Here is a 27,953-nt window from a genome sequence, read left to right as displayed (position 1 = left end):
TGCTGGTCTGAATCCTGCCTCTGACGGCTCTACTCAGACCTTGGCTCTCTGTATGTGTATCCACAGGGGAGGAATGACAGACATTTCTGTCTGGATTTTTTTTCAGTCCAGTGTCACAATCCATGCTTCAGTTGATGCTTGGCATAAAGTGATTGCTTAGAGATACTATCTTTTATTATTAGCAAGTATCAGATTTTTAAATTTACTTATGGGAAATCAACTTAAACCAGAAATCAAGCAGTAGCATTCAAAGAATACCATTCACAAAGTCTTAAGACTTCACAATCACTGACCTGTTACTTTCATTTCCCCGAAATGCCGTTTTTTTCCTTTAGTTTCTCCACATCACCAAGTTAATAGGCTGTTAAAAGATAACTAAATGAAAGCAGTAAAGATGGTAGATATCTTGACTGTCCAGGAAGGGCTCCTTTAAGGGAAAGCGGGGGAGTCTTCCATTTGTACGATAAAATTGGTTAAGGTTAGATATTTATATTAAAAAGCAGTGGGAGCTCTTAGAAACTCAAGATCATGCCTCATTGACCTTCATATCATCTGGTGTTGGCAGGCATAGTGTTAGTAGTCAATAGCAAGGATCTGGGGGAGAGGAGAGGTAGGGGCACTGAAAGCAGAAGTGGGGGGGGCTGCTGTTGGGATGTATTAAAATGTAGGTACGTCTAAAGATTTGCCTATGTAAGACCCAGTAACTGGCTTAGCAGGCTGTTCAAGTCAACAGTAGGAATAATGAGCAATTTATGTTTCAATTGGTCACTGCCATCAAGAAGGAAAGGAACCACTAAATGGATAGATGGTTTCCTCTTTGCTGGAACAAAGGCATTTAATCAAGCCTAAATGCAAAAGCTTTCAAACTTCAGATGATTAATGTAAACATCTTCATGGAAAAACCAGTTTCCTACAATAACATGACTGGGAAAATAGCAATGGGGAAGCACTGTGTAGAACTATCCTCCAAGCCAAGCAACTGCCATCTTTGAGAGTTCAGCTGTGTTCACTTAGAAAAGGTCATTCCAACTGGGTTTGTTGACTGTTTACACTTCCTCACAGAGGAAAATGACAGATCATGAGACCCTCAACTCAGTTTCAGCACCTCCTTACTTGTTGTGTGCAACACTGCCCTAACCACACATGGCCTTAGGGAAGGACTAGACTATATAGGTTGGGGAAACCTAGAGGAGGAAGGCTCATCAATGTGGTTATTAGAACCTCATCATTTCTGATGTGTAGAGAAGGCCCAGTGTGACCTTTGGCAGGGAGGGAGCACCAACATTCTGTGCTGCAAGGAAGCCCAATAAATTCATTAGTTCCTCAGAGTGAACTTGATAGAAATGTACCTTGGTTTGTCATTGGGACCTTAGGAGGAAGGGTAGGGTAGATGTTTATGTTCCCACTCCTGGGTCGAAATTTTAGCAACGAGAAGTTAGAGAATATTCACATCTCACAAGAAAAGCAGATAAACCTCACCCATGATCACAGCGCTTGTCAAAATCAGCAGAGGCTACCTACATGTCTATCCTTGTACTTCCTTCCCTTTCTCTGGACTAGAACTCAAGATCTCCTTGCCTCAGCTCACAGGGCGTCATTCCTGCCTTGGATTTACTTTCTCTTATTGTTTGATATGCTTTTCTTTAAATCGGTTGAATAATATTATGTTTGGACGTATGTGGATGTCCATTCACATGTGTCTGCAGAGTCGCTGCCTATGCCAGGTAACTTTCTCAATTTCTCTTCCCATTAGTTTTGAGACAGAGTTTTACTAGAGCTGGAACTGACTGATTAGACATGACTTCTTGGGTAGTAAGCCTCAGGGACTCTCCTTTCTCCACTTCCCCAGCACTGTGATTCTTCAATGCAACCTTAAGACAAATATTTTTTATTGGTTCTTTGTGAACTTCACATTATGCACCCTAGTTCCACCTCCACCTTCATAACCGCCCTCCACCCTTACAACCTCCTCCCCAACAGAGGAAAAAAACCATCTTATGGAAATTAGTGTGTCCCAGTGCCTCCCACAGTATATCCTTTTTACCACACTTCTTGCTTGCAAATGTTCATTACAATGACTTGGTTTGGTACGAGGCCTTGGCTTCTACTATACTAGAAATACAGAAACCTCACTGGGACTCCTCTGGGATATCCTGTTGGTGCCCTGTGTCATGGAGATCCTGAGGTTTTGGATCTATAGGACTGGCTTCTTCACACACTCCATCAGTTCATCGATGGAATAGATGTTGTGTGGGCCTGTATCTGAGCCTGATAGATATCTGAGCTGGCCAGCCCACCAACTTTCCTGTACCCACACCTTCATGGCAAGCTCCCCTACCCTGCCCCAGCTGTACTGTCCAGTGCCACTGCTAGCAAGGGGCAGAGACAGCTCTCCCTCCCTCCCTCTTTCCCTCCTTCCCTTCCTCTCCCCCCCCTCCACTTCAGGGCCATGTCTCCTGCATGCCATAGATGTCAAGGGGTGAGGGCAGGGGCATATCTCACCATCACCCTTGCCACCACAAGGCAGACAAGTGGCAGGGCCAGCTCACCTCTAACTCCCACAAGCAGGGTCAGGTCTACTGTGCTGCCCAGGTAAAGTGCAGGGCATGCTCTCCCGAGTGGTGCAGTAGGTGAGGGCAGGGCCAGTTCTCCTGCCTGCTGTAGGTGTCAAGGGGAAAGAGGGGTCATCACTCCCTTGTCTATATTACCACACAGTAGACAAGTGGCAGAGCCATCTTGCCTGTGTTCCTGGTCTCAGGATCACCTGTACTGTGCTGCAGCTGGTGAGGGGCAAGGACAGCTCTCCTGTTCTCTTGCCCCCAGGGCCAGAACTCCCAGCTGTCACAGGTGGCAAAGAGTAAGGGGGGAGGATGGTATCTCTCCCTCTTCCGTGCCACTGCACGGGAGACCAGTGGCAGGGCCAATTCTCCCATGCTCATACATTGGGAGCCAGCTCACATGCAACTCCTACAACCAGGGCCAGCTCTACTCTGCTTCCCGTGTGATGAGCAGATCTGCCCTCCTGAGTACTGCAGCTCTCTAACGGTGGAGCAGGTGAGCTCTCCTGCCCCCAGGGCCAGCTCTCCCATAATGCCCAAGAGAGGGCTTGGTCACTATTGCATAGCCCTCAAATATCAACACGTCCCCAGGTAGCAGCCCAGACCGGACGCCATCTGCCTGGACTTTGGTGATAACAGATTCCTGCTGATGCAAGGCAATGGACCCAGAATGTGGCCTCTGGTGGCAGGCCTCACCATGGTCCCATGTGGCATCACCAGCTACTTGAATCAGACTGTTCCTTACTACCCCTGAGTCTCCAGTTCTGCCTCTTCAACGTGCCCATATCCTTCTGTTTCTCTTTCTCTTGCATTTTTCCTCTTAGTGGAGCCTGGGGTCTCTGAGTATTTGAGGTCATCTCAGGGGTGCTATGCATTGTGGCACTGGGCAAGGGTTATCTTTGGTATGGTCTGCCTCCCTCCCACTCTGTCCCCCAAGCCTGCATAGCACCAAACTGGTGGTCATCTCACTGGCTCCCTGATAGGGCCCCATGGTGCTGGACTGGCGGTTGGCCACTTTGGGCTTGCTCCTCACCTGGGCCTGCCCACCTGGCCCCATCTGTCTGAGACTCACTCCTGTCAGGGGCATCGTCACCTCACTACCTGCCTTAGGAGCCTGTCCGGGCCTTCTCAGTACTGCCCTGATGGTCATCTCAGGTTCACTTTTTCAGGGAATGTTAGGGTACTAATAATTCAGATGTCCATAGGTCAGAACACTGAGCACTGGCAAAATCTCTCTCCTCTGCCACCTGATGATGCACATGTGACACAGTGGCCCATACCTGTAACACCACTAGGGGCAGGTCATTGCTGATTTTTATGTGTGTTCTGGGGATCCAAACTCAGGTCTTCATGCTTGCTTAGCAAGCGCTTTGTTGACTGAGCCATCTCCTCAGCCCCAACTACTCCTTTTTTGTCTATACTTTGGCATGTCTCCTTTTAGTTTGTAGCTGTCTTTTCGTTTTTAACCATATTTTGATGTAGTCAAACTTGTCACTGTGTTTCTTTTGCTTTGTATTTGTTGTGTCTTATTTTAGAAACCATTCCCTAGATTGATTTTTCATAATGTTCAGTGTCTTAAACTCATGCATTTTATAATTGGGTCTTTCAATTCTCTGCGTTTCTTCTTCTTTTAAAAATGTAAGCTGTGAGCAAAGATAGTGTTGCTTGAGCTGTTAAAACATTCTTTTTCTATTGTGCATGCCACTAATCCCAAGACATTTGGCTAAATTATCCATTTCATGATTAAGATCCATTTGTTTTCATTTGTGGCTGGGGATATAGGCCCATGCTTACACAGTGTGCCCAATGCTCTGGTTTTCATTTCCAGCACTGCAAGCTTCTCTTCCCCTGAAAAAAAAAAAGAAACCCTCCAAAACAAAATCACAACCTTTTTTTTCATGGACTTGTGTTTGGGTTTTTTTCAGTTGCTTTGGACTTTGAGAAAGTAACAGTTGATATGTCTACACCAAAAAAAAAGATATAGATGTGGCTACAGAATGTCAATGGATAATATTTTGTTTTAAAATATCTCTGAAAGGGAAAAATTGATCATAATATAGCTGGAATTTTTATCCTTCCCTCCCTCCCTCCCGCTCTCCCTTCCTCCATTTTCTCCTTCCTCCCTCCCTCCCTTTCTCCATTCCTCCATTTTTTCTTTCTTTCCTTCCTTCCTCCCTCCCTCCCTCCCTTAAGAAAAGATCTCATGTAGCCTAGGCTGGGTTTGGAGTTATGTAGCCAAGGCTATCCTTGAATTCCTGATCCTCCTTTATTTTTTGAGTGCTGGAATTACAAGGGGTTGCTACCCTGTCCCACTTGGCATATATAATGAGCGACATTATATAATTTATTTTTAATCATTAACTTTAAATATTAAATTAGTATTAAGTTATGTGGAATCATGCTAAGCAGTCACATCACATTAAATTAGTAAAGATGCTTTGAATGATACATTTTATCAAACATTACAGTTATAGCTAAGGTTCTGAGATTTATGGATTGAATATTTCAGCATATGGAATCCACCCACACACAGTTAAATATAAAGAAATGGATGTTGTGGTTTGGATGGTCCTTTTTTTCCTCAAGAGCTTGTGTGTGGAAATATAAAGTCAGAGAATCCTTTAAGAGGTGGACTAGTATGTAATTAGGTGATTGTGTTGCCAGACACTGTCTTCTGGAATGAATTTGTTCTCGAGGGAATGGGTTGTTATAAAAGACTGAGGCAGCTGAGTGGTGGTGGCACATACCTTTAATCCCAGCATTTTGGAGGCAGAGGCAGGCAGATCTCTATGAGTTCAAGGCCAGTTTGGTCTATAGAGCAAATTCCAGGATATCCAGGGTTTCACAGAGACCTGGTTTTAAAAAAAAAATAATATATATATATATATATATATATATGTGTGTGTAAAATAAGTGAGTGAGCCTTCATGTCTTACTTTCCTGTTTTGCCACCTAATCTCTCTCATTGCATATACTTCTGCTGTTATACCATTTGCCATGTTGTGACATAGAAGGGCCTCAACAGGGCTGAGCAAAAGTATTGTGCTCATGAACCTGTTTTCTTTTTAAAGTGTTCAGTCTAAAGCTAGTTTGCCATAGCAGTTAAAAACAGACTAATATAATATGTTAATACCTTAGTCCAGGTATTTAAAAAGTAATGCTTCATACACACACACACACACACACACACACACACACACACGTTATATACATAGCTTAAAGGTAACTTTGTATAAGATTTTTTTTTACCCTATCTTCATTTTTACCTGTGTCCTATCAAGTATGGAATTTTCCCTCTGCTGTTATATCACTCAAAATTTTCTGGATTCAGAATGTTTAATTTGTATTACATAGTTTACGGAGACCATGAGGTGATCATTTATTTAATAGCATCATGGATCTTTTTATATGTTTACTAAAGAAACCAAGAAGACTGAAAAATTTGAAATAGATCCCATCATCTGCCCATCTACCAGGGAGACTGACTCTTTGGGCAGTGTTTCATGGTCCCGCAAGGTGTATACATAAACATTAAAACAATATGCATGAAAACAAAATTGCTTAAGACAGAACAAAAGAGATAGAGAGAGCAGTGAATGTTTTTAAGTGCTCAAATGGAAACACTGGTAGTTAGGTGGAAGATATGGTCAAAGTACATAGCTGTATATTTCCCAGGTTTCTATTTTTTTTCTTTTTCTATCATTTCAGATAGAAATGTTTAAGGGAAGCAGCAGGGAAGGGCTGCTAGGAACATAGCAATTTGGCTTACCAAGATCATTATATTTAGTACTTTAATGTCTAGCTTTTGAGGTGGGGTGCAGGGTATTTAAGAAAAAGTAAACAGTCGTTCTTAATTATAGTATACCATGGGACTTGGTGTGTTGGCTTCAAACAAAAATACTGCAGCTTTTCACCATTAAAGGAATGTGAGCGATTAGATGGAATTGACCATCTGAGTGCTTATGATTGGGAGTTATTGCCATGAAATAATGCTAGGTTTTGGAGCCTTAACAGTAAAGTTCAGATGCATTCATGGCTTAGAATTCAAGCAAAGCAGCTTATTGTGCAATATATTGTTGCTCACCTACTTAGAAAGACAAATGATTTTTTCTATTTGCATAATGTATTGCATTTTCAAGATTCATACATCACCTGGTGTACTTTATATAATAATAATGTGATAAAATATTCCTAGGATTTGACATATCGAAAAACATTGTCTGCTTAAAGACATGAGCTTGCATAAATGACTTGAAGAACCCATAACCGAGGTCTTTTCCTTTCTCCTTCAGCTGTCAGGGCCCTTGATAGTTCATTTCTGGCATTTAGGATCTGATTTCTCTGCTTGAAAAATACTCTTGTAGTTTCCGTCTACTTTGGTGTGTTGGATGGGGACTATGGTTCAGCCCTGGGCACTGGGTCCTGGCTTCAGCAATGCTCTACACTTGCTATCCTTGAGCCATGAGATATCCTTGCCATGGAATGAAGGGCCTTCCTTGCTAGTGGGACACACTTGTGTACTCCCGCTAAAACACATAACTGTATTTACAGAACTCAAAATATCATATCAAAATTTGCTTAGAAGCAACTTGTACTTTGAGTGGCCATTAGGTTTTCTTTCTCAGTTTTTCATTCCAGTACCCGTTGTCTAGGATGTTGGGTTTGTGTAGCGAAGGGGTGGGCTGATGTCCAGCGCCAACTCATCACTATATTTCTACCTAGGATTCCATGGAATCTGAGAATTCTGAATTATGATCTGGCCTGCCAGGTGGGCATGGGATATATTTGTAATGAAGGGAGGATAGAACGTATTTGATTTCATAGCTGGTAGCATGATTTATAGTCTTAAATGGCATGAGACTGGACTACTACTTGGTATGTGTTTTTTTATCAGACCTTTAATGTAAGGGTTGGATTAAGGAGCTATATTATAGTGTTTTTTAAATATGAACAGTATTGGAGTTGGTTCCGTATATTGCCAAACTGTATGACTAGTGAATACTAGTTGAGCTATACTTAGAAGAATAATGACAACCATTACATGGTGTTAATTCAACTCTTTTAGAGTTGAAAACTTTCATGTCTATTACAAAATGGAAAATTTAACAATTAAAATTTAGAAATATTCATTTCTGTGGTGATTTAAATAGCTATGGCCTCTATAGACTCCTGTGTTTGAATACTTGGATCATAGGGTGTGTCGCTGTGGAGGCAGGCTTTGAGGTCTCATGTATGCTCAAGCTACACCCAGTGTGACAGTCTCCTGCTGCCTGTGAATCCAGATGTAGAACCCTCTGCTCCTTTTCCAGCACCATGTCTGTCCATGAACTAAACGTCTGAAATTGTAAGCTAGTTCTAAGTAAATATTTTCTTTTATAAGAGCTGCTGTGGTTATGGTGTCTCTTCACAACATCCTAACCCTAGAAACCCTAAGACAGTTTCCTTTTCTTATTTTATGGACATCACCCCCCCCAAATATTCTATTATATGAAGCTTCCAGAGAAGAGAGATATATGTCTTGATTTAAGCAAAACAAAACTTGGTATGTCAAAGAGCATTTGTCATTTGACATTAAGTATTCTAAAGGTAAGTTATTATGATAACTCATGAAACATATGGACAATAATCGATGACTACTGCCTTGAAAGAAACACATTCCTGGGGACTGGGGAGATGGCTCAGTGGTTAAGAGCACTGACTGCTCTTCCAGAGGTCCTGAGTTCAAATCCCAGCAACCACATGGTGGCTCACAACCATCTGTAATGGGATCTGATGCCCTCTTATGGTCTGTCTGAAGACAGCTACAGTGTACTTAAAAAGGAAGCTGTGTTCCAGAGATAACCAATGTTGTTCTTCATGCTGTAGTTGTACTTGGTAATGTGAAAGAGTTATGTGGTACTGGTTTTGAAGGCCTGAAGGAATCATGAAGAACAGCAGAAGCTTGGCACTATGAGAGGCCATGGAAGGCTATTGGGGAAGGTGCAGCCTCAGTTGCAGTTGACAGCCCAGGACTGAAGGAGTCATGCAAAGGAATTGAGCCTTGGAACCATGAAGAGAGCCTTGATTATGACAACTGTTCTAGGTTTTAAAACAAAACAAAGCATTACTGTCTTTCTCCTGGCTACAAAATTTACATTGTGGACTTTGCCTTGTCAGACTGACTTCTGTAATCTTGAGATTTCAAGTACATTCATCCTACAAAGTCACATACCTTCCCTATCAGATCCCAGAACTGCCAAACATGTTCAAATGATTATCCCAAATCCAAAGATACTTATAGAATAGGAAGAAGCCGTGTGTGTGTGTTCACAGTTGATTGTCTTTATTACTGCCGGGGAGTGAAGGCTGGACGGTGACTAGTGTTTGCAATGAAGAGCAAACAATGGGATAAGAGATGAGGTGACATTAAAAAAATCATTGTGACCAGGCTTGGCATTGCACATAAAATCACTCAGGAGGCAGGAGGATTCCAAGAAATTTGAGGCCAGCTTGGTCAATATGTTTGAGGTCAGTGTAAGCTATGGAGTGAGACTCTAAAAGGAAGCAAACAGACAATGAGAACAAAAATCAACCAAATATTCTGCACCAAATTTGTGGCTATAAAATATCCCCTTCCCTCTATTCCTCTGCAATGTCATTATTTCCTCTTCATTCCTCCTTTCTCCTTATCCAGGTCTGCACTGAATATTCATTTAAATTTTTTCAAACTCTGTTTCTTTTTCTCTGTGTGCACATACACATTAATGAATGCTTCTGTATGTTTGGGTATGAAGACAGCCTGCTAGAGTTGGTCTGCTCCATCTACCACGGGGATCCCAGGGATTGAACGCAGGTCTTTAGGCTTGGTTATTTCACCTGCCGAGCCACCTTGCTATTCCTGTACTGAATACTTCACATATGCCTAGATAGCTCTGAATAAAAATAAAAAAACAAACAATGGGAAACATTAACAAGTATATCTGTAGATGATAAGATATAAAACATTAAGCACAGCAATTATAATACCAGTCACACTCTTAACCACCGTGTTTAGTGTTTAGCCATTCATCTTATAGTAACCCTATTGGGTAGAAATCATTGCTGTCTACGTTTGTCGTATTGGGACTGTGAGTGCCCAGGTGATTTCACTAAGGTCACACAGCACTAAGTAGCAGTGCTAGAAACCAACCAGTTTGCTCCCAGGAACCATGTCCTTCCCTAACGCCAGCATTGTGCTATTCTGCCTGGCAGCAGAGCCACATACATCATCACGAATGGAGCAGCTAGGAATTTCGAGAAAAGGGAAGGATAGTCATGAGTATTCAGCCGTGAGTGCAGAAACCACTCTCGGTATTTTAGACGGTAGACTTAGTGTGAGGAATTGGTTACAGAGGGAATGGGAGAGCTGAAGAGATGCACTTACCTAGAACATAAAGACTGCTAATGTTAAGGCTGAGGTAGCAAAATGAGGGAGGGAATGTGACCCAGACTCCGGGGCATTTGTGCATAATATCATTGCTGCAGAGTTGGGCCCCAGATACCACAGTCCCTGTGGCTGCTGGAGTCAGACTGCTCTGCTGTGTCCCATTTGCAGCAGGAGCGGCTGCTGCCTTTGTAGGGGCTCCTACTCACTTCCTAGATCCCTGGATAAAGGTGGGAACAGGAAAGAAAAGTGAAACCTGGTTTCTGTATTCTTCCTGTTTCCTAGTCTCCCATCAGACTCCTACTGATAGACTTTACCAGAGAGATAGCTGGCAGAGGTGCCCGGAAAATGGAGGTTTGAGGGCTTTTATCTGGGAAACGTTCATTGAGTATACTACAGAATGGGTTGCAAGCCAAAGTATAACCTTCATGGAGCCTGTCTTTGTTACTTTCGTATTGCTGCGACAACGTACCTTGACCAAGGAACTTATAGACAAAGAATTTACTTGAGCTTTCCAGTTTTAGAGGGTGAGAGTCCATGACCATCATGACCTGGAGTATGGCAGCAGACAGGCCAGCATGATGCTGGAACAGTAGCTGAGAGCTTGCATCTTGAACCACAAGCACTTAACCACTGAGCCATCTCTCTAGCCCTGTAATTGGAGACACTTTCTACCAAGACACTATTACAATACTTTTCTAAGTGTGACAATGGGAAGAAAAATGGTCTGAGAAGAAAAATGATCTTTCCAAGTAAATTCGAGTTGATTCTTAAGTATGAGTATGAGTTTCCTGAGGAACTAGTTTTCCAGGCAAAAGAGGATATTTTTTTTCACAAAGGGTAAAAAAATCCTTAGCTAGTCTACTACTATTTAACTATGTGGAAGAGCTCAGAATTGCTGATGTGTAGGATGTAAATTGAACCATCCACTTATGAGCTCAGAGTATATTGCATGTGCAAGGATTTTGATACTGTTCCTAAGTGCTAACAACAGCCAACCACTGAAGGCTTTCACTCCCCAGGTAAAACCTATTTGAAGTCGGGTGGTGGCATCACAAACCTTTAGTCCTAGCACTCAGGAGGCAGAGATAGGTGAATTGCTGAGTATGATGCCAGCCTGGTCTACAGAATGAGTTCCAGGACAACAGGGGCTACACAGAGAAATGCTGTATTGAAAAACAAGGAAGCAAGCAAGCAAGCAGCAAGCAAGCAAGCAGCAAGCAAGCAAGCAGCAAGCAAGCAAGCAGCAAGCAAGCAAGCAAGCAACCAACCAACCAACCAACCAACCAACCAACCAAATAAAAAGTCTGTTTGGTTTTGACTCAGGACTGTAGCTCATTTGGTTGCTACCAGTTTGGCTACAGCTGTTGAGATGCCTCCTTCTAAGCTCTGGCTCCTACAGTCTGATGCATGCCAGTTTATTTTGTGACCCTCCAGATCCAGCAACTGAGCAGTGGTGCCAAGTACAGCAGGGCCACTGAAATTGGACCCAGTCCTTTGGAATGTTCATAAGCTTTCCAAAATGGAACAAAAAAATTCCTTAAGCAATACACTCGAGAAGAGAAAATGATTTATTTTGGTTCACAGTTTCAGGACTTTTTGCCCATGATCACTTCGCTCTGCCACTTTAAGCCTGTGGTGAGGCAGTTGTGGATGATAAAATTATCTCATGGCTAGGATGTCAAAAAGAGGGAGAGAAAAGGGTCAAAATCCCAAAACATTCCACGATCATGCCAAGGGTTGGGTGAAAACATACTAGGCTGTACCTCTTAAAGGTTCTGCCTCCTCCCCAAAGTGCCATGGGCTAGGAGCCAAGCCTTCAGCACATGGTACTTTGAGGGACATTTACTCTAAAACAGTGGCATGCACACTGGCTGTTAAACATTAAACTGGCTGGTTTTCCAACACCAGATTAGTGCTTAGCTTTGTTGGTTCTTGAGCTCACTTTACTGCACTGTAAAAAAAAATTATGACTGTTCTAAGTCAGTGGTTTCCAATATGTGGTCTCTAGACCAGCAGCAACATCATTATCTGGAAAGTGGTTAGAAATGCAAATATCAATCACCCATGCTCTACTGAATCAGAAACTCCAAGGTAGAGCCCAGTGGTGTGTGTTTTAACCAGTCCTCTCCAACTTGAGATACATTCATTCCTCAGAGTTTCTTGCTTTCATAAGCATCTAAATATATGCCCCTTGAATAATTAACTCTTATTAAGTAAAGTTTAAAGAAATCAGTCTTCCTTAGGTTAGTGGTGTAAGTGAGGGTACAGGATTGGCTTGCTCAGTCTGAAGATGTAGTACGTACAGGCTAATTGGATAAAAAGTTAGCTAATTTTTTAAAAAGTGCTGTGTAGTGGGATGCATTGGAAATGGTATGTGTTGAGATCTGCATCTGTTTTACACACACACACACACACACACACACACACACACACACATACACACACATACATTAAAGTTTTTATAATGCTTAACATCTTGTAATGGTCCAGAGCACTAGAAAGTCTATCTTTTCCACAGAAAGCAGATTTACAGAGATAATAAAGGATTTGCCTGGGCCTTTGATAGACAAACCTATGACTCCTGAACCCATATCTGCATCTTCTCCTCTTTTGAAGATAGCACAGTTGGGTACACTGCTTTGTTGTCCTCGGTCACCCAGTGCACGGGGACCTAGTGCACTATACATTGTTTCTGTTGACTAGAACCTGCTGGAATTATTTGCACCACTTGCTCTGAAGCCCATTCGGCTCTTTACCTTACTTTCCCCATGTTTGTGGTTTCCCCTCCCCTCTTCTGCATACTAGCTAACGTGGTCCAGTTCCATTTGTATATGACCCCTCTTGGAACTAATAAACTTCTTTCAGAGACTGCCTCTGTGTTTGTTGTCTTACCATAGTCTTAGAAGAGAAAATCCAAGTGCATATTAGACAGAGTTGAATCTCCATTAGGTTCTGTCATTTACCCATCATATTACTTTCATTTCCTCCAGCCAGCTTTAGCAACTTCACCTAGAGAACACAGCAGAACAGTCAACATAATATACATAGAGTGAATGTGACCCTAATACACAGTTGTATGTCCAAGGTGCTAAGAAAATCATGGAATCAAGTAGAACACATGAGATCTGAATGAGGAAGAGGTAACACGGGGATGGAAAGGTTAAAAGCAGGGTAGTGTTAGGGAGATGAGGAGAATCGGGCATATGAGGGACACCATCAACCACAATGAAATATGTAGGAAGATTCATAGGATACCTGATACTTTGTGAACTATTTCAAATGTAAAAGGAAAAAAGTCACCGAGTGAAAATATACCCTCTTGGCTCAAACATGACCAAGTACAGCGCATGAATTAAATCGCTGTTCAGATTTATATATCTCTTCTAATGTTCAATTAGCAACAGCAGCACAGCAGGAACTGCACTGCTCTGTATGTTCTCCAACTGAAAACATCCCCTTCCCCGCTCCACATTAAATGATGGCTGCTGTCCCTGTTAAGGGACTGACGTCTGATAATTAGTCTTGTAAACAAGAGAATTAAAGGGAGCATAGTTTATCCCTTCGCCACAGCTCAAGTGTCACTTTGACACGCTATGCCTACCTTTGCTAATTACCTGATAAGCAAACTTATCAGGCAATAGGGGAGAGAGCAAGAATTTGAATTTGAAACCATGTTGGCTTTCCGACAAATGTGGTCCTGTGACCTTCAGCAAATCACTTAATAGTTCTAAACTTCAATTTCTTTATCTGTAAAAAGGAGATAAGAAGATCTAATTAGGAAAGATGTTCCAAGAAAGCAGAGTAAAGTAAGTAATGTATCTCATTAGTAGGAGGCAGGAAATTTGAACTTGGTCTGAAGCCAACAAACGACCAGGTCTTACACACAGTCCCTAGGTGGCATTTTCACTAGTTAGCTTTCCTGCCTAGCTTGTTCTTTGTCTCCTGCACCATCCTCTTTCGAGTGACTGGATGAAAATATTGTTCAGGATTTGAATAATTTCCTTCTTCCTCACTGATTTTATAGCTTGAAACTAAAGACCCCCGCACATGTACAATCACTGGATGTATTTCTGTCTAGCACAAAGATGGGTTTCAGCTGGCAACCCGGTCACTTTCTCCTCTCTCTCTCTCTCTCTCTCTCTCTCATTTTCTTGCTTCTACTTCCTGAGTGCTGGGATTACAGGCTGCCGCCATCATGCATGGCTAAGAAAATCTCACTTGTGAATCTTCCAGAGCAAGTGAGCAGTGTTCAAGTAAGTCCGACCTCAAGGCAGGCCTTGGCTCATTTGGAAACCTTCCTTTATATCACTGTTTCTCAACTCTGTGAGCCCTGACCCCTTTCCAAACCTCTATCTTCAGAAATATTTACATTATGATTCATAACAGTAGCTAAGTTGTAGTTATGGAGTACCAACAAAAATAATGTTATGGTCAGGGGTCATTACAGCATGAGGAACTCTATTAAACGGTCTCAACAGATTTATGGTGTCAAGTTTCTAATTCTCTCAGGTCCTCGTTTTGGAATTTTTGAGAAATCTCACTCAGATTTCTGCTTAGGACACTGCCATTCTGATTAGGCTTGTGTGCTCTAGGGAGAGTTTTGTGCTGAAGTTGCCAAAGATTTCAAGTATTTTCATACCTGAGGCCAGTTGACCATTATTGAATTTCTAGTTTTACTTCTTGTTTTTTTTTTTCCATGAGCTTTTGCATGTGGCCACGAACCTGAGAAAGTGTCAAGAGACTTCTTTGATTTGCTAATTGATTGCATTTAAGACCCAACCTGGTTTGGAATGCTTTTATTTGAAACAAGTATGTATATCATGCTGTCAACAAATTTACCCTGCAGAAATTGCCAGTTAACTCATTTTCATGGCTCTGAAGAAGGAGTCTTTTTTGGACAATCCCCTTCCTGTGAATAATGACTTTCCATTCTCCAACACACAGGGTAATATTCTAGAGTCTCATTATTGTAGTTTCAGATAAAGATCCATTCTTCAATTTCTTTGACACAATGGTTTCTATTCCACGAGCATAGATTGGAGCAATTTTGAGTTGCAGGTCAGCATGGGTTTTGTATGTCATTTGAAGAGGTAGCATTTCTTTCTTTCTTCTTCCTTCCTTCCTTCTCTCTTCTCTTCCTCTCTCTCTCTCTCTCCTTCCTTCCTTCCTTCCTTCCTTCCTTCCTTCCTTCCTTCCTTCCTTCCTTCCTTCCTTCCTTTCTTTCTTTCTTTTCTTTCTTTCTTTCTTTTCTTTCTTTCTTTTTTCTTTCTTTGTCTTTCTTTTTGTTTTTTTGTCCCCCAATGGGCTGGAGAGTAAAACATTCTAAGCTTCACAGAGAAAAATGTTTGCCACAGAACTATAGAACCTTTGACCATGTAGCATGAATGGAGCCATAAGTGATCTGACAAAACTATTAACAGAAACAGAGAATAAACCAGATTGGGCTGATAATGTACTTTCTTTTACAGCCCTCTTCTTTGACCTTTTGTGAACACTCATTATTCAGCTGTACCTTGAACTTATTTCTTTTGGCCTAAGGTATTTTGTCATCCTAATTTGTTTTTAAGTGCCTTTATTTTCAGTACAAGTAATCACGATCTCCCAAAAGGCTGAGAAATTAATGCAGAAAATGACACATAATGAAGAATGCGCCTTATAAGGAATGATACACCCACACCCTGTCCTCCGTCAATCCCACCCACACTCAAATGTTCCTTTAATTTCTTTGGTGAGTAAAAGGAGCCTACATTACATTACATTATATTCAGCAAACTATTTTTAACAACTTGAGAGCTGTGTTTTTACTTCCATAGAGTTATTTTCATGAATCAAGTGCATTCTTTTCTACACACGTCTAAGTTTGGAATGGAAAGCATCAAGTTTTCTATTACTATCATTGGAAGTGTGTTTGGTGTATTGGTGTCCCTTTCTTTCTTTCTTTCTTTTCTTTCTTTTCTTTCTTTTCTTTCTTTCTTTCTTTCTTTTCTTTTTTTCTTTCTTTCTTTTTTTTTTTTTTTTTTCTCAGATGTTAAACATTCAGGAATGAAGTCCTGTCTGCAAATGACTGGTGGGTGGGACTTCAATGGGACCCCCAAATCTCTCTCACTTCTGGGGATTTACCAGTCTAAGGTAGGTGAAGGCTACTTCAACTGATAACCCTCAGTCACCATTCCAAACCAGATGGGACTTTTGAGGTACAAAGAGAGTGGGAAGAGAAAGGAAGAGGCAGGAAATGATTCCCTCGTGTCGTCCTTGAGTGGCTTTTCTCTCCCCTGTGCACAGAGAACATTGTCACCTGCTGAAATGCAGTATGATCACAATGATCCCATCACCACCTTGCCACCTTAGGCCCTGTGCTACCTGAGTCAATGCTTCCATGTTGGAGTTACAAATGCATTTGCTGTCATATAAATTTGTTTCATGTGAGATTAAAACCAAAAGCACTCTGTCCACCCGAAGTACCATTATCAGTAGAGTATTTAGAAGCCCCGCCCCCTTCTAAAGAAGTGAAGAGACTGGTTCCTGTGGCTGCTTTTTAACTAGGGATAACTTGGTCATTTTTAACTTGGGTCATTTTCCTTGCTTTTCTCTTCTCTTTCACTGTGTTAGGCCAGGAACTGTTGTTGTTGGGGCTATAGCACTGAAAATTACAGGGACTGTCCTTGGACCCATGAAGCTCACACACTTAAGATGTGTTATGAAACCAAGAACAAACCTTGGGAAACATCTGTCAGCAATGAAGCAACACTGATAGCCAATGGACACAGAAGGGCTTCACCATGTTGTGATGTTGCTAGCTTGCTGAAAGGATTAGATATCTGCCTGAGTTTGGGGTTAAATGAAACAAGCAGAAAGTATGGTCAAGATATGTTAGAGAGTATTTTGTAGTAGTTGTTGTTGTTTTAGAGAGGGTTTCTCTATGTAATAGCCTTAACTGTCCTGCAACTCACTCTGTAGACCATGCTGGCCTTGAATTCAGAGATCTGTCTGCCTTTGCCTCCCAAATGCTAGGATGAAAAACGTGCCCCACCACCTCCCAGCTGGAATAAAATTTTAAACCTGGGAAACCCCATGCTGTGGGATTAAGTGCTGATTGGGTAGTCATGTTGTACCTCCTTTATTGGTATCGGCTGAGGTCTGGTGTCACTGCCAAAGCTATGTGCACAGATTTTGTTTTTCTGGTTTACACAGGTTCCTGAATCATCCTCCCATACTCCCACCATCTTCTGACCTCTGCCTAGATAGGCATAAGTGAGTATCAATTCACTGTCCTGTGAATTAGCAGTACCTGTATCATTAAGTAATAAAAGTCCAAATCCTTTCAGTATTATTGAAATGTCAATTGCCCTTCCCCAGGAAGAAAGCAGCTTTTCCTAATTTGAATTTGATCGTAAACAAAGAATGTGATTAATCAATCTTTCTTGTGGACCCAGATAAGTCTGAATTAATTCTCAGGAAGCTGCTGAAATAACTACTTTAGGGAAACACAAAAACTTGCTAAGCAGAGGCTGCCTGGGAGGAGCTAGAGAACAAAATACAAGGGTGCTGTGCTCATCAAAACACACAGGGAAAAAAGACTTTTTACTATATCGTTTGTGGTTGATAATAAGCTTAATTCATATACTTAACTGTCTTTTGTACAATTCTTAGCACCACAAAGATACTTTTCTTCTTCCTAAAAAAAAAGTTCCAGTCCAAACCATCGCCTCTGTAGGTTGTCTTAATTGCTACTTTGCACTGCAGTGGACTATGACTGATTTTTGGCACATGCTATCACACACAACGTTCCTAAAATAAAATGCTTCAGGCTATCCCAGGAACTCTTAGAAGACTTTAAAAGGGGACTAACACACTGAAAGAGTAACTTTTGACGATGACAGTTCAGACAAGGAGAATGACTCTCATAGCAGAAATCTGTAACTAATTGAGATCCTGAAGTGGATGCGGACTGTCCTTGCCACCTAACTTATCATGCTTAGGGGGAGGTTGAGAATCCACTTTTGATAAAGACATTTTTTTTTCCTCCCCAAGTGACTATACGTTTAAATTGCTAAAACATCTGTGCAGCAACCTAGTAAAACATGTATAATCGGAATGCTTGAGCAAAAAGCCTGCCAAACAATCGCTTGAGAGGAACTTTGCTGGGGGAGAGCACCGAGATAAAGCAACTGCTGTTTGTTTTGTCTAGTCAAGAGAGAGCCAAGGCAACCAATATTTTGAGTTTCTTTTATTTCATTTGTGAAGGATTATTTGAGAAAGTGTGTCGAGGGGAAGTTTCCTGACAGGAATTTTTAAAGCTGTCTATTAGCAGACGAGCAAGAGAGTCTTGAATGTCAAACGCCTGACAAACTCTTGAGACCAGCCACCAAACCACGAAAAGTGACTTTCTGAGTCTTCTCTTCGGCCCTTCTGATGGAAGCAGAAGCAGGGAGCACCATGGAGACTGGAAAGGGGACCAACCGAGGCATTCGGATTGCACTGGCCCTGTTTATTAGTGGCACCCTGGTGCTGGGCACACTGCTCTTTCTAGGTAAGTGGAACTCCAGAGGCCAGGGGACTGAGCTGGGCATCAATGGAGACTCTAATTCTTTATTTTAGAAACCCTTGTCATAAATGCAGGCTGTTTGCTTATGTTCAAAAATAGAGATGTACCTCAGTTTCAATCAGCTATGTCAATAAAAAAAGGAAGCTTTTCTTTAGTATTAAATATATAGTCTAGAATGCAAACTGGATTAGAAAGTGGTTTGGAATGGCTGGGGGATTCGGTTGCACTGAGGGAAAAGTCTATGTATTTATTACATTTCACAAATTGAGTGTTTACAAATTCATAGTTGTATTTATTTTGCTTGCATTTGTTTTGTGGGGGAACAACCATACCAGAATTTCTTTTTGTTTGACTTTTGTTCATGTTCAGTGGAACACGCTACAAAGTGCAATTCACAAAAGATAAATCAGTCCTTAAATGGGATTCTTTGAGTCTTTTTAAATCCAGTGATTTTGATGGATGCAAAATGGTTAACTTCACCTTTCTAATCGATTAAAAATGAATGTGAAGGAAACAGAGGTTTTCCTCTTAAGATTTGAAAAGCATTGTGATTCAATTATTGTAATAACTCCTGTGAGAATGATGTTCTCAGAGAGAATGCGGAGACAAAAGCATATTCCTAGGGGGAAACGAAAGATGAACTCTGTTAGAAAGAGACAGGGGATGCTCAAAAGTTTAGACTTTCCAAACCCCTGGCTATTCTCCCTTGTAACAGTTTTCTTATATAACTCATAGTATTTCATTGGCTTGAAGGTCACCTAGAAACAAGCCCTATACTTAAGACATTCTAGGTGTACTTTGAAATGCACCAGTCCTGAAAACATCCTCTGGCATATGCAGGATGCAGAAGGCCCTGTTTATTTTGGCAGGAGAAAGCCAGTAATTAACTTTTAAAAGAGTTAGGCTTGTGTGGTTGAGAACCCTGCTAAAAAGAGCAATCCACCTTTCCATGTTTTCTGTGGCTAAAGACTTAGGAAATTGGATCAGTATATCACTTTCGGGTGAAGCTAGACCTCCCACTCCTGTGGCTGAATCTGTGGTTCTTGAAAATCGTTGTGAGGTTTCTCCAAAGCTGGCTTTAGATGATCATCTTGCTGAAGTTTAAAAGCGGAGGAGAAATGTTATGGGCATGATAGGAACTACAGACCATGTGGAATGTGCCTAAGAGGTTAGGCTTACAAATACCCCCAGACTTACAAATCCAAGTGGTCATCATGTAAGTCAAAATATTTCCTCTTTTCAGTGATGTCAATAGTATTTTGCAACCCCTTTCAATTCTACTTTTATGATCATTACACTGGGAGATCAAGGCATTTCAGAAGATGGTCAGTGATTGCAATTTTTTTTTTTTTGTGAGAAAATGATTTGCTGATACAAGCACTAAAATTTTTAGGTAAAGTTCATTAAACCAAGCATTGCTATTATGAGGAGGCCTGATTTAAGGATAAGGGGAAGAAGTGGGGGAGGGACTCTGTGAGGGGGGGATGGGAGGGACAGTGATTGGGATGAAAAAAGATAACTTCCCAGTAGGTCTAGTAACCTGGCTCTCACCTTGAATCTTCGGGAGGAGGTCTCATGATAATTGACAGTAAATAGGACCAGCTAATGGTCTTGCTGTATTCTATTTTTTTCTACTCCACCACCTGCATCACTTCAAAGCTTGAGCTTGGCTCCCAGGTCTACAGACTCACAGTCTGCATTTTCACAAGACACGAGAAGGAGGCTGCAGTAGCATGTGCAAGTGAAACACTGCTTCAGAGCATATCTATCTGAGGGTCTCCACTCAAGATGTCTGTCTGTCTGTCTGTCTGTCTGTCTGTCTGTCTATGAACAGTCACTATGTATCCTTTTCTGGCCTAGAACTCACTAGATAGATTAGATTGACCTTGAATTTCCTGGGATATTTCTGCCTCTGCCTCTCAAATGCCTGGATTATACGCCTGTACCACCATACCCTCCCAGAGACCTTTATATTTTTGTAAACTATTTCAGCACTACCCATCACTAGCACCTTTCTTTACTGTCTGCCCCTGACACTCACTCTGCATCTAGTTTGCTAAATGCCTGCACAACAATGTTCTTCATGACAATCTTCTAGTTGGCATCTTCCCCAAAAGGTGCTTCCTGGTTGACTTTGCAGTATATGCACTGCGTGTTTAAGTTCAGTCATGTCTGCAATGTCTAGCATCCTCGCTTACCTCTCTTTTGTCTTTCTCTTCTACAGTGGTCTGAGGTGGGATCTGAGAACCTAGGTGACTTAAAAATATCGAGTACAACAAGATACCCATAATCAATTTATTTTCAAGTGTTCTTTACTTCTTCCCTCTCCTTTCCCCCTGAAATCTGTTTCTCAGATGCAAGGCTCTGGGAGCGTTTCCTGTGAGGCCAGATGATAGTAAATAGTTTTGGCTTCACTGCCTCACATTCCTTGTCTCAGGGTTCTGTTTCATTGTAGCACTCAAGTGTCCACAGACAACGTGTGCACGAATGGGAGCCAGGAAGACCTGCTTTCTGCATTCTGAAGCTTCAGTTTCATATACGTTTTATCTATTATGAGCTATTATTCTCCCTTGAATCCCTCTCCCCCAATTATTAAAAATATCAAAGCCTTTCACAGAAATAGAAGCAGGCAGTCGCCTCGATTTGGTTTGTGAGTTCCAGTCTCTACTAGGGTGATAATGACCCCAGTCTTTTGGAGTTTTTTTCTCCTACTTTCTATTAAGTTCTTCTGTCTTGGGGATAGACACTTTCCTTACACACACTGTAAGATAAAAAGAAGTGGTATTTGATTTTTTTTACACATCTGTGTTAATAATCATTTCTTTTTAATGAAAGAATTAAGGCTAGTTTTGGAGAACTTTGAGACAGCTCCTCATGTAGCCCAGGCTGGCTCGGAAATTACAGTGTAGCCAAGTTTGCCCTGAAACTGCTGATTATCCTGCTGCTTTCCTCAAAGTTTTGAAAAAGAATAACTTTTTTTTATTTCATAAGATTTGAAAATAAAACTATTATCAATAATAATAAAATTATTATTATTATTTCTAGTAAAATTTATGTTTCCCTCATAAAAGAACACCATTGAAGTACACTTGGTAAACATGTAAAAACTGACTACAATGAAGAGCTCATCATAGTTCCACCTTTGAGGTACATTGAAATGTCCCGCACTGGTCCTTTTTTTTGCTGTCTATATGTTTTTACCTATTTTTCCCTTGCAAAAAAAAAATCAAAACACTCCTTTTATGTTATAAAACTTCTTTTGAAAATGGGCCTGAGTGGTTCTGTAGGCAGGTTTCTTGAATCTATAATGTAAGACAGATAAAAAGGCAGTTTGGAGGAGGGGAAGAGAACAAGAACAAAGACAAAGCAGGCTCCTCTTACGATGTGGTTCATAAATAATAAGGCATGCCAGACTGACAGGTGATCTTCAGGTCTGCATCTCGAGCAAAAGCGAAGGCTTCCAGACTGCATTTCCCGGTCCCCATGGTCCATTTCCTCATGGCCATATCTTCAAAGATTCCTTGTTTTTACTCACAGAGCGCAGCAATAATGAATGCCTCATAACTTCTCCAGCTACAGAGGCAAAGCATATATTTTTTCAAAAAGGTTTTAATTTTAGGCTCACATTGGCTAATGATCAGATCCTAACTGAAGTTCAAAGCCAGTGCACTCTTCTTTGCTTTTGAAAAAACACTCGTGTCTAACCTGTCAAAGGCAGCTATGAATGTGGCCCAACACAAAATCTTAACTTACTTAGAATATGAGATTTTTTTTAAAAGCCTTTTCTGTGACTTCATTGCATGATTCTCAAGCATGAATTTTGTTAAAGACACTGTCATGTGAAAGGACTGGACATTCCTAATAGGTGTTGCTGCCACCAACTGAACTATTTCAATTGTACAAAAAGTTGTGTGTGTGTGTGTATGTGTGTATGTGTATGTGTGTGTGTGTATGCGTGTGTGTGTGTATGCGTGTGTGTGTGTATGCGTGTGTGTGTGTATGTGTGTGCGTATGTGTATGTGTGTGTGTGTATGTGTGTGTGTGTGTATGTATGTGTCTCCAGGGTACACCCTGCTCATTTTGTGAGAGGCTCTGGGTTCAATCTCTGTCACCAAATTCAAGGCACACAATATGGCTGTTCCCCACCTCCAGAATTTCTGAATCCACAGATCTGGAGTGAAAATGTACACTCTTGTAAGCTTCTAGGTGCTGCTGTGGCTCTGGTGAGAATAGAGTCCTTAACATGGCTCCAGTTTTACTCACTCAATCCACTCCTCCCCCATATAAGAGGAAAGAATTTCAGAATAACCATGAGTCCTAGCAAGGCTGTTTACATATTTATCAAAGCAGTTCCTCGGCTTTGAGCCAACTTGGTTTTTGACTGCCATGTCAATACTGAGAAATATGAACTGATAGCAAATGTCTTGCATATGTGTCCAAATGTATTTTACTCGGTGGTGGTCTGCTACAAATCAATCATTTATTTTGGTCTGTTTTTTTTTCCTTTTAGTGAGTCAAGGTCTCCTAAGTTTCCAAGCTAAACAGGAGTACTGCCTGAAGCCAGAATGCATTGAAGCTGGTAAGTCTGTTTTCCACCCTGTGTCAAGTTATAATTTTGGTACCTTGGGGAGTAGAAGAGAAAACAGGTAGTATTTTTAGTATTCTGTTTGCTTGAGGTTGACCAAATACAGAATCTAATTCAAGTTTACTCTCAAGGTTTGCTGTGATGCAGTGGAGCTTAGCTTTCCAGTTTTCTTTGCAGACACAGAGCTGTTCAATATTTCAACCCTTATGGTAAGCAACTCAGGAAAGGGTTAGGAAAGCAGGGTGCCCTCTTTTAAAACACAGAGACCAGGGATTGTGGTGAGTTTCCTATGGCTCCACTGAGGCCAGATTCCTCTTTATCTTAAGCAGACTTGGCACAGCTTCTGGGTGAGTGGACATTGCCTGTTTGATTCTAAGCAGAGACCCTGTGGAAATCTCTACCTCTGCTGGAACCTTCTTGGGTCTGTCTATCTGTTCTGTGATACAAGTTGGACTTCTTTGGAGGTGACATGACCATGTATCAGTGAGGACAGTAAGGCAAAAAAAAAATCATGCTTCACGTTGCCTTAATTGTGGCACAGCTATTAAATCCTGCTCACATCCCCATAATTCATTTGGGGCCTAGATTTGAAGATGCTAAATCCCTGTCTCTACCAACCTCCATCCTTCAAGTGGGCAGGAACCAAGGGACTTTTCAAAAGAAGAAGTCATAGGGTAATTAAACATATGGGCTTTTCTCTTGAATGGAAGAGAAGAGATTAATTAGCGAATACACCAAAATTTATTATTCATACCAGGGATTTATATGTCCAAGAACTAGGTAGAAGGAGAAAACAAACAAACAAACAAACAAAAACCACACACACACACACACACACACACACACACACACACACACACACACACGGGGCACGGGGGGGTAAAAGGGGAGGATGTTGCTTAATTGGTAAAGTAGTTGCCTATCGAAATATGAAGCTCAGAATTCAAACAGCACACATGAATTAGTCATGATGATACATGGCTGTAATCCCAGTATTCTGGAGGTAGAGTTAGAAGGACCAAGAGTTCAAGACCAGCTTGCAGAGGTATGGAAAGACCCTGTCTTCCTGTAGAGAACCTAACTTTGGGAAGAAAGAAAATCAGAAAGGAGGATACAACTAATAGGCCAGGTGAGAGAAGATGTTGCCTTGAATTTGAGATGAAGATTGCAGATTTAGGAACTGAGAAGATTGCTGAAGGCATTGTGGACATAGTGGGATTAAGATGTATTATGGAAAAAGGCAGGAGTTTAGGGTGATGCTTATGTGTACAGCAGTGACATTATTTGAGATGGGGGAGACCTAGGTGAAAGAATTTGTAAACTGCTGGTTGTATGGTGGTACACACCTTAATCTCAGCACTCAGGAGGTAGAACAAGTACATGGCTGTGAGTTCAAGGCCAGCCTGGTTTATATATATAGCCTGTGCTATATAATGAGACCCTATTGCTATCTCACATACAGAGGCCAACCTCTGCCTTCCACTATCAGGTCATGCTTCTCAGTATTAACATAGTCAAAATGCAAGTTGGGTCAAAACCGAGAAATCACTTGATGACTTTGTAAACAGCTTTGCTAAGACTCATGGTTGCTCTGAACTTCATTCCTCTCATATTGGGAGGAGTGGCTTGAATGGATAAAATTGGAGCTGTGATCCTGAGAGTCTGGTCACCAGGGCCACAGCAACACCTGTAGATTGTTGTATTAAGTCACCTTTTTGCCCCATTCTTGAGCGATCGATATTTTTCAACCAAACAATGTTCTGAATGACTCCCACTTGTCATTTCCTGAAATCTCGTAAGAACGCAATGAAGCTATTACTGATCAGAGAATGTATTCTTCCCCTCAAGGCAAACTTTTTCAGGGTCACATTGTGAATTAGGGGCAGAACTAGCCTTCAAGTTTGCATCTGGCCCCTCCCCATCCTTTCCTTTGTGCCAAGCCAAGTAACTGTGCAAAGACTTTCTGTCTTTTTTTTTTTTTCTTCGTGGCGCTAGAGTCACTCAAGGGTCTAGTGATTAGACAACCCTTTCTGCTTCTTAGTGTTGTCCCTGGAAAGGTGTGGTTTTTCACTTTGGAATATTGTGGAATTCCTATGCCCTTTTTCTGTTTCAAACTTGAGGAGTTGGTCTGTAGGCTTAGCAACCGGAGAGAGTATTTGATGGACTAAGGTGAGAGACCAGGTTTTATATTCAGATGACAGGTTGTAAATTTCAAGCCACTTGGTTCTTTAGCTGTGGTAGAACTTTTGCAGGTGTGAGAAATTAAAATATTCAAGCCTTAAGTGTTCAGTTTTATTTTTAGACAAATTTAGGCATGGAAGGCCACTTACTTCACGAATTTCATTTATTGCAAATCATAATAGCAGCAGAGTAAAAATGGGCAGAGTGATGTTTTGTGATATCACCTTCTGCCACCTAGTGTGTTTTGCCTTGCTGGCCTGTTTTTAATTTTCACATCAGGAAATAGCTTCCTGATGTTAGGAAAAATGCTGATTTTTCTGTTTCTGTAGTGTCAGCTCACCCAAGGCCTCAGCCTTTCCTAATGCAGTGTGAGCCTCGGCATACTCAGGGATCTGGGGAATAGCCAGTGAGTACATGTGGCATGAGAATTGAAGCCAAGCTTGGCTTTACGCAAGAGTTTGTGTTCTGGTTGGAAAAGGGTATGCGGGCACATGTGCTGTTGGTGATATTCCCAGGGATAGACATGTCTGACTAACTTGTGTTCCTTCTCTGAGCAAGTTATTTCTTAGATCCTTCCTCTCTACAACTTTCTACCTTTTCCTTGTCTCCATGATCTGTTGTTCTGATTCCTCTCTGACAGCAAACACTGTAGAGAAAGACTACAGAGAAACAATGACTGGGTTGGCTAATGATAATACCTAAGTGTAGGCGGGCTGATGGGTTTGGAACATAATCTAGTTACTTATAAACCACATGATCTGGTTTATGTTCATGACCATCTTGAGCTGCAGTCTCATCACCTGTGAAATGGGACTAGACTTTTGAAATTTCATATGAGTTGTTAAGAATCAAAGAAAATAAAAACAGTAATAGTATTCCTGCATCAAAACCTCCTTATAACATCAAACCGGATCTCAGTTTCTTTCACAAAATGGTCCATTAGCAAAGGAAACTAATGTGAAGCCATGCAAGACATTATTTCCACTTATGAGAGTATGCATTTATTTCCCTCTAGGAATACTAATGTGCTTGCTTGAGTGGTACCAATCCAGCCACTGTTGAACTGTCAGATCATCTCTAGCTATACATGCTGTGTTTCTTTCCCATAGCATTAAGTTTTAGACTGCTTATGGAATTTTATTCTAAAATGCTTAAGTGTATGTGGATAGCTCTGGGTTTAGATAACTATGTCTATACAAACTCAATTGAGATAATGCCGCCATCCGATAGCCTGTGGGCAAGTTTATGGGGGCATTTTCTTGATGAAGGATTCATGTGGAGTGTCCAGACCCCTTGTATGCAGTGCCACTCCTGGGGAGGTTTAAGAAAGATAGATGAACATGAGCCTGAGGAACAAGCTAGTAAGCAGCATCCCTTCTTGGTATCTGCTTTAGTTCCTGCCTCAACTTTTTCCTCATGATGGACTATGTAACCTGTAAACCAAATAAAGCCTTTCTACTGAAAGTTGCTTTTAGTCACGGTGTTTTACTGCAACAATAGAAACCTAAGGCAATTATTTAGCTCTTGCATAGTGTTGCTGTCATTCCAACCCAAGCAGCCTCACTCTAGAGTTAGTAAAAAGGCTTTATTGCTCAAAAGAGCTTAGCATATTGTCTTAGTTAGGGTTTTAGTGGTGTGAACAGACACCATGATCAATGCAAGTCTTACAAGGACAACATTTAACTGGGGCTGGCTTACAGGTTCAGAGGTTCAATCATTATCATCAAGGCAGAAGCATGGCAACATCCAGGCAGGCATGGTGCAGGAGGAGCTGAGAGTTCTATATCTATACCCGAAGGAAACCAGGAACAGACTGAATATCCCCAGGCAGCTAAGAGGAGGGTCTCCAAGCCCACACACACACAGTGACACACTTCCTCCAACAAGGCCACACCTTCTAATAGTGCCACTCCCTGGGCCAAGCATATGCAAACCATCACATTTCACTCCCTGACCTCCATAGACTTGTTCAAACACATGAGTCTATGGGGGCCAAACCAAAACATAGTATAATTAAAAAGTACATTTAGTCCGACTTTCAAAGTCTCCATAGTCTATAGCAGTATCAACCATGTTAAAAGTTCAAAGTATCTTCTGAGATCCATCCAATCACCTAACTGTAATCCCTGAATTAAGACAGGCAACCAGCTGGGCAAATTTCAAACTCTGCCATCTCCAAGTCTGATGTCAAAGCGGTCTTCAGATCTTCAACTCCTTTTTCATCTTTGTTAACTGGAACAAACTTCTTTCTCCTGAGCTGGTTCCACTCCCTGTTAGCAGCTTTTCTCAGCAGATAGCCTGTGGCTCTGGCATCTTTAACATCTTTGGGTCTCCAAGGCAGCTTGTTTCAATGCCTTGGATCCACATATGATCTTTCAAAGGGCTGGCTTCTCTACCTCTTCTCTCTGTAACACTCATGTTGATCTGAACTGCCTCAGCTGTTCTTGGTGATCTTCCCATGGTACTGGCATCTCCAGTACAATGGGGCTTTCTGATGCAACTAGGCTTCACCAGTAGCCTTTCACAGCCTCTCTTCATGGTGCCAAGCCTCAACTCCTTCGCATGACCCCTTCAGTCCTGGTCCATCAATTGCAACTGAGGCTGCACCTTCACCAGTGGCCTTCCACAGCCTCTCACAGTGCCCAGCCTCAGCTGTTCTTCATGACTCTTTCATGCCTT

General features: G+C 41.5%; 1 protein-coding gene and 1 non-coding gene across 2 annotated transcripts in view; one reads left to right on the top strand and one right to left on the bottom strand.

Annotated features, from left to right (window-relative positions):
• Positions 1-3,729: 3,729 nt before the first annotated feature.
• Positions 3,730-3,860, bottom strand: LOC116889514. The gene has a single exon (XR_004386458.1). It is a non-coding gene; the product is annotated as a small nucleolar RNA SNORA17 (small nucleolar RNA).
• A 12,194-nt stretch (positions 3,861-16,054) lies between these two features.
• Phex (phosphate regulating endopeptidase homolog X-linked) overlaps positions 16,055-27,953 on the top strand; it is a 202,065-nt gene continuing 190,166 nt past the window's right edge. The window contains exons 1-4 of the mRNA XM_032890280.1: positions 16,055-16,092; positions 17,155-17,214; positions 18,208-18,493; positions 23,019-23,087. Of these exons, the coding sequence (XP_032746171.1) occupies positions 18,376-18,493; positions 23,019-23,087 (187 nt within the window). The 5' untranslated portion in view covers positions 16,055-16,092; positions 17,155-17,214; positions 18,208-18,375. The remainder of the gene's footprint in view (positions 16,093-17,154; positions 17,215-18,207; positions 18,494-23,018; positions 23,088-27,953) is intronic.

Source organism: Rattus rattus, chromosome X, assembly GCF_011064425.1.
Source record: "Rattus rattus isolate New Zealand chromosome X, Rrattus_CSIRO_v1, whole genome shotgun sequence".
Taxonomy (NCBI): Eukaryota; Metazoa; Chordata; class Mammalia; order Rodentia; family Muridae; genus Rattus; species Rattus rattus.
Note: the sequence above shows the minus strand (reverse complement) of the source record. Positions and strands in the feature narration are given on the sequence as shown.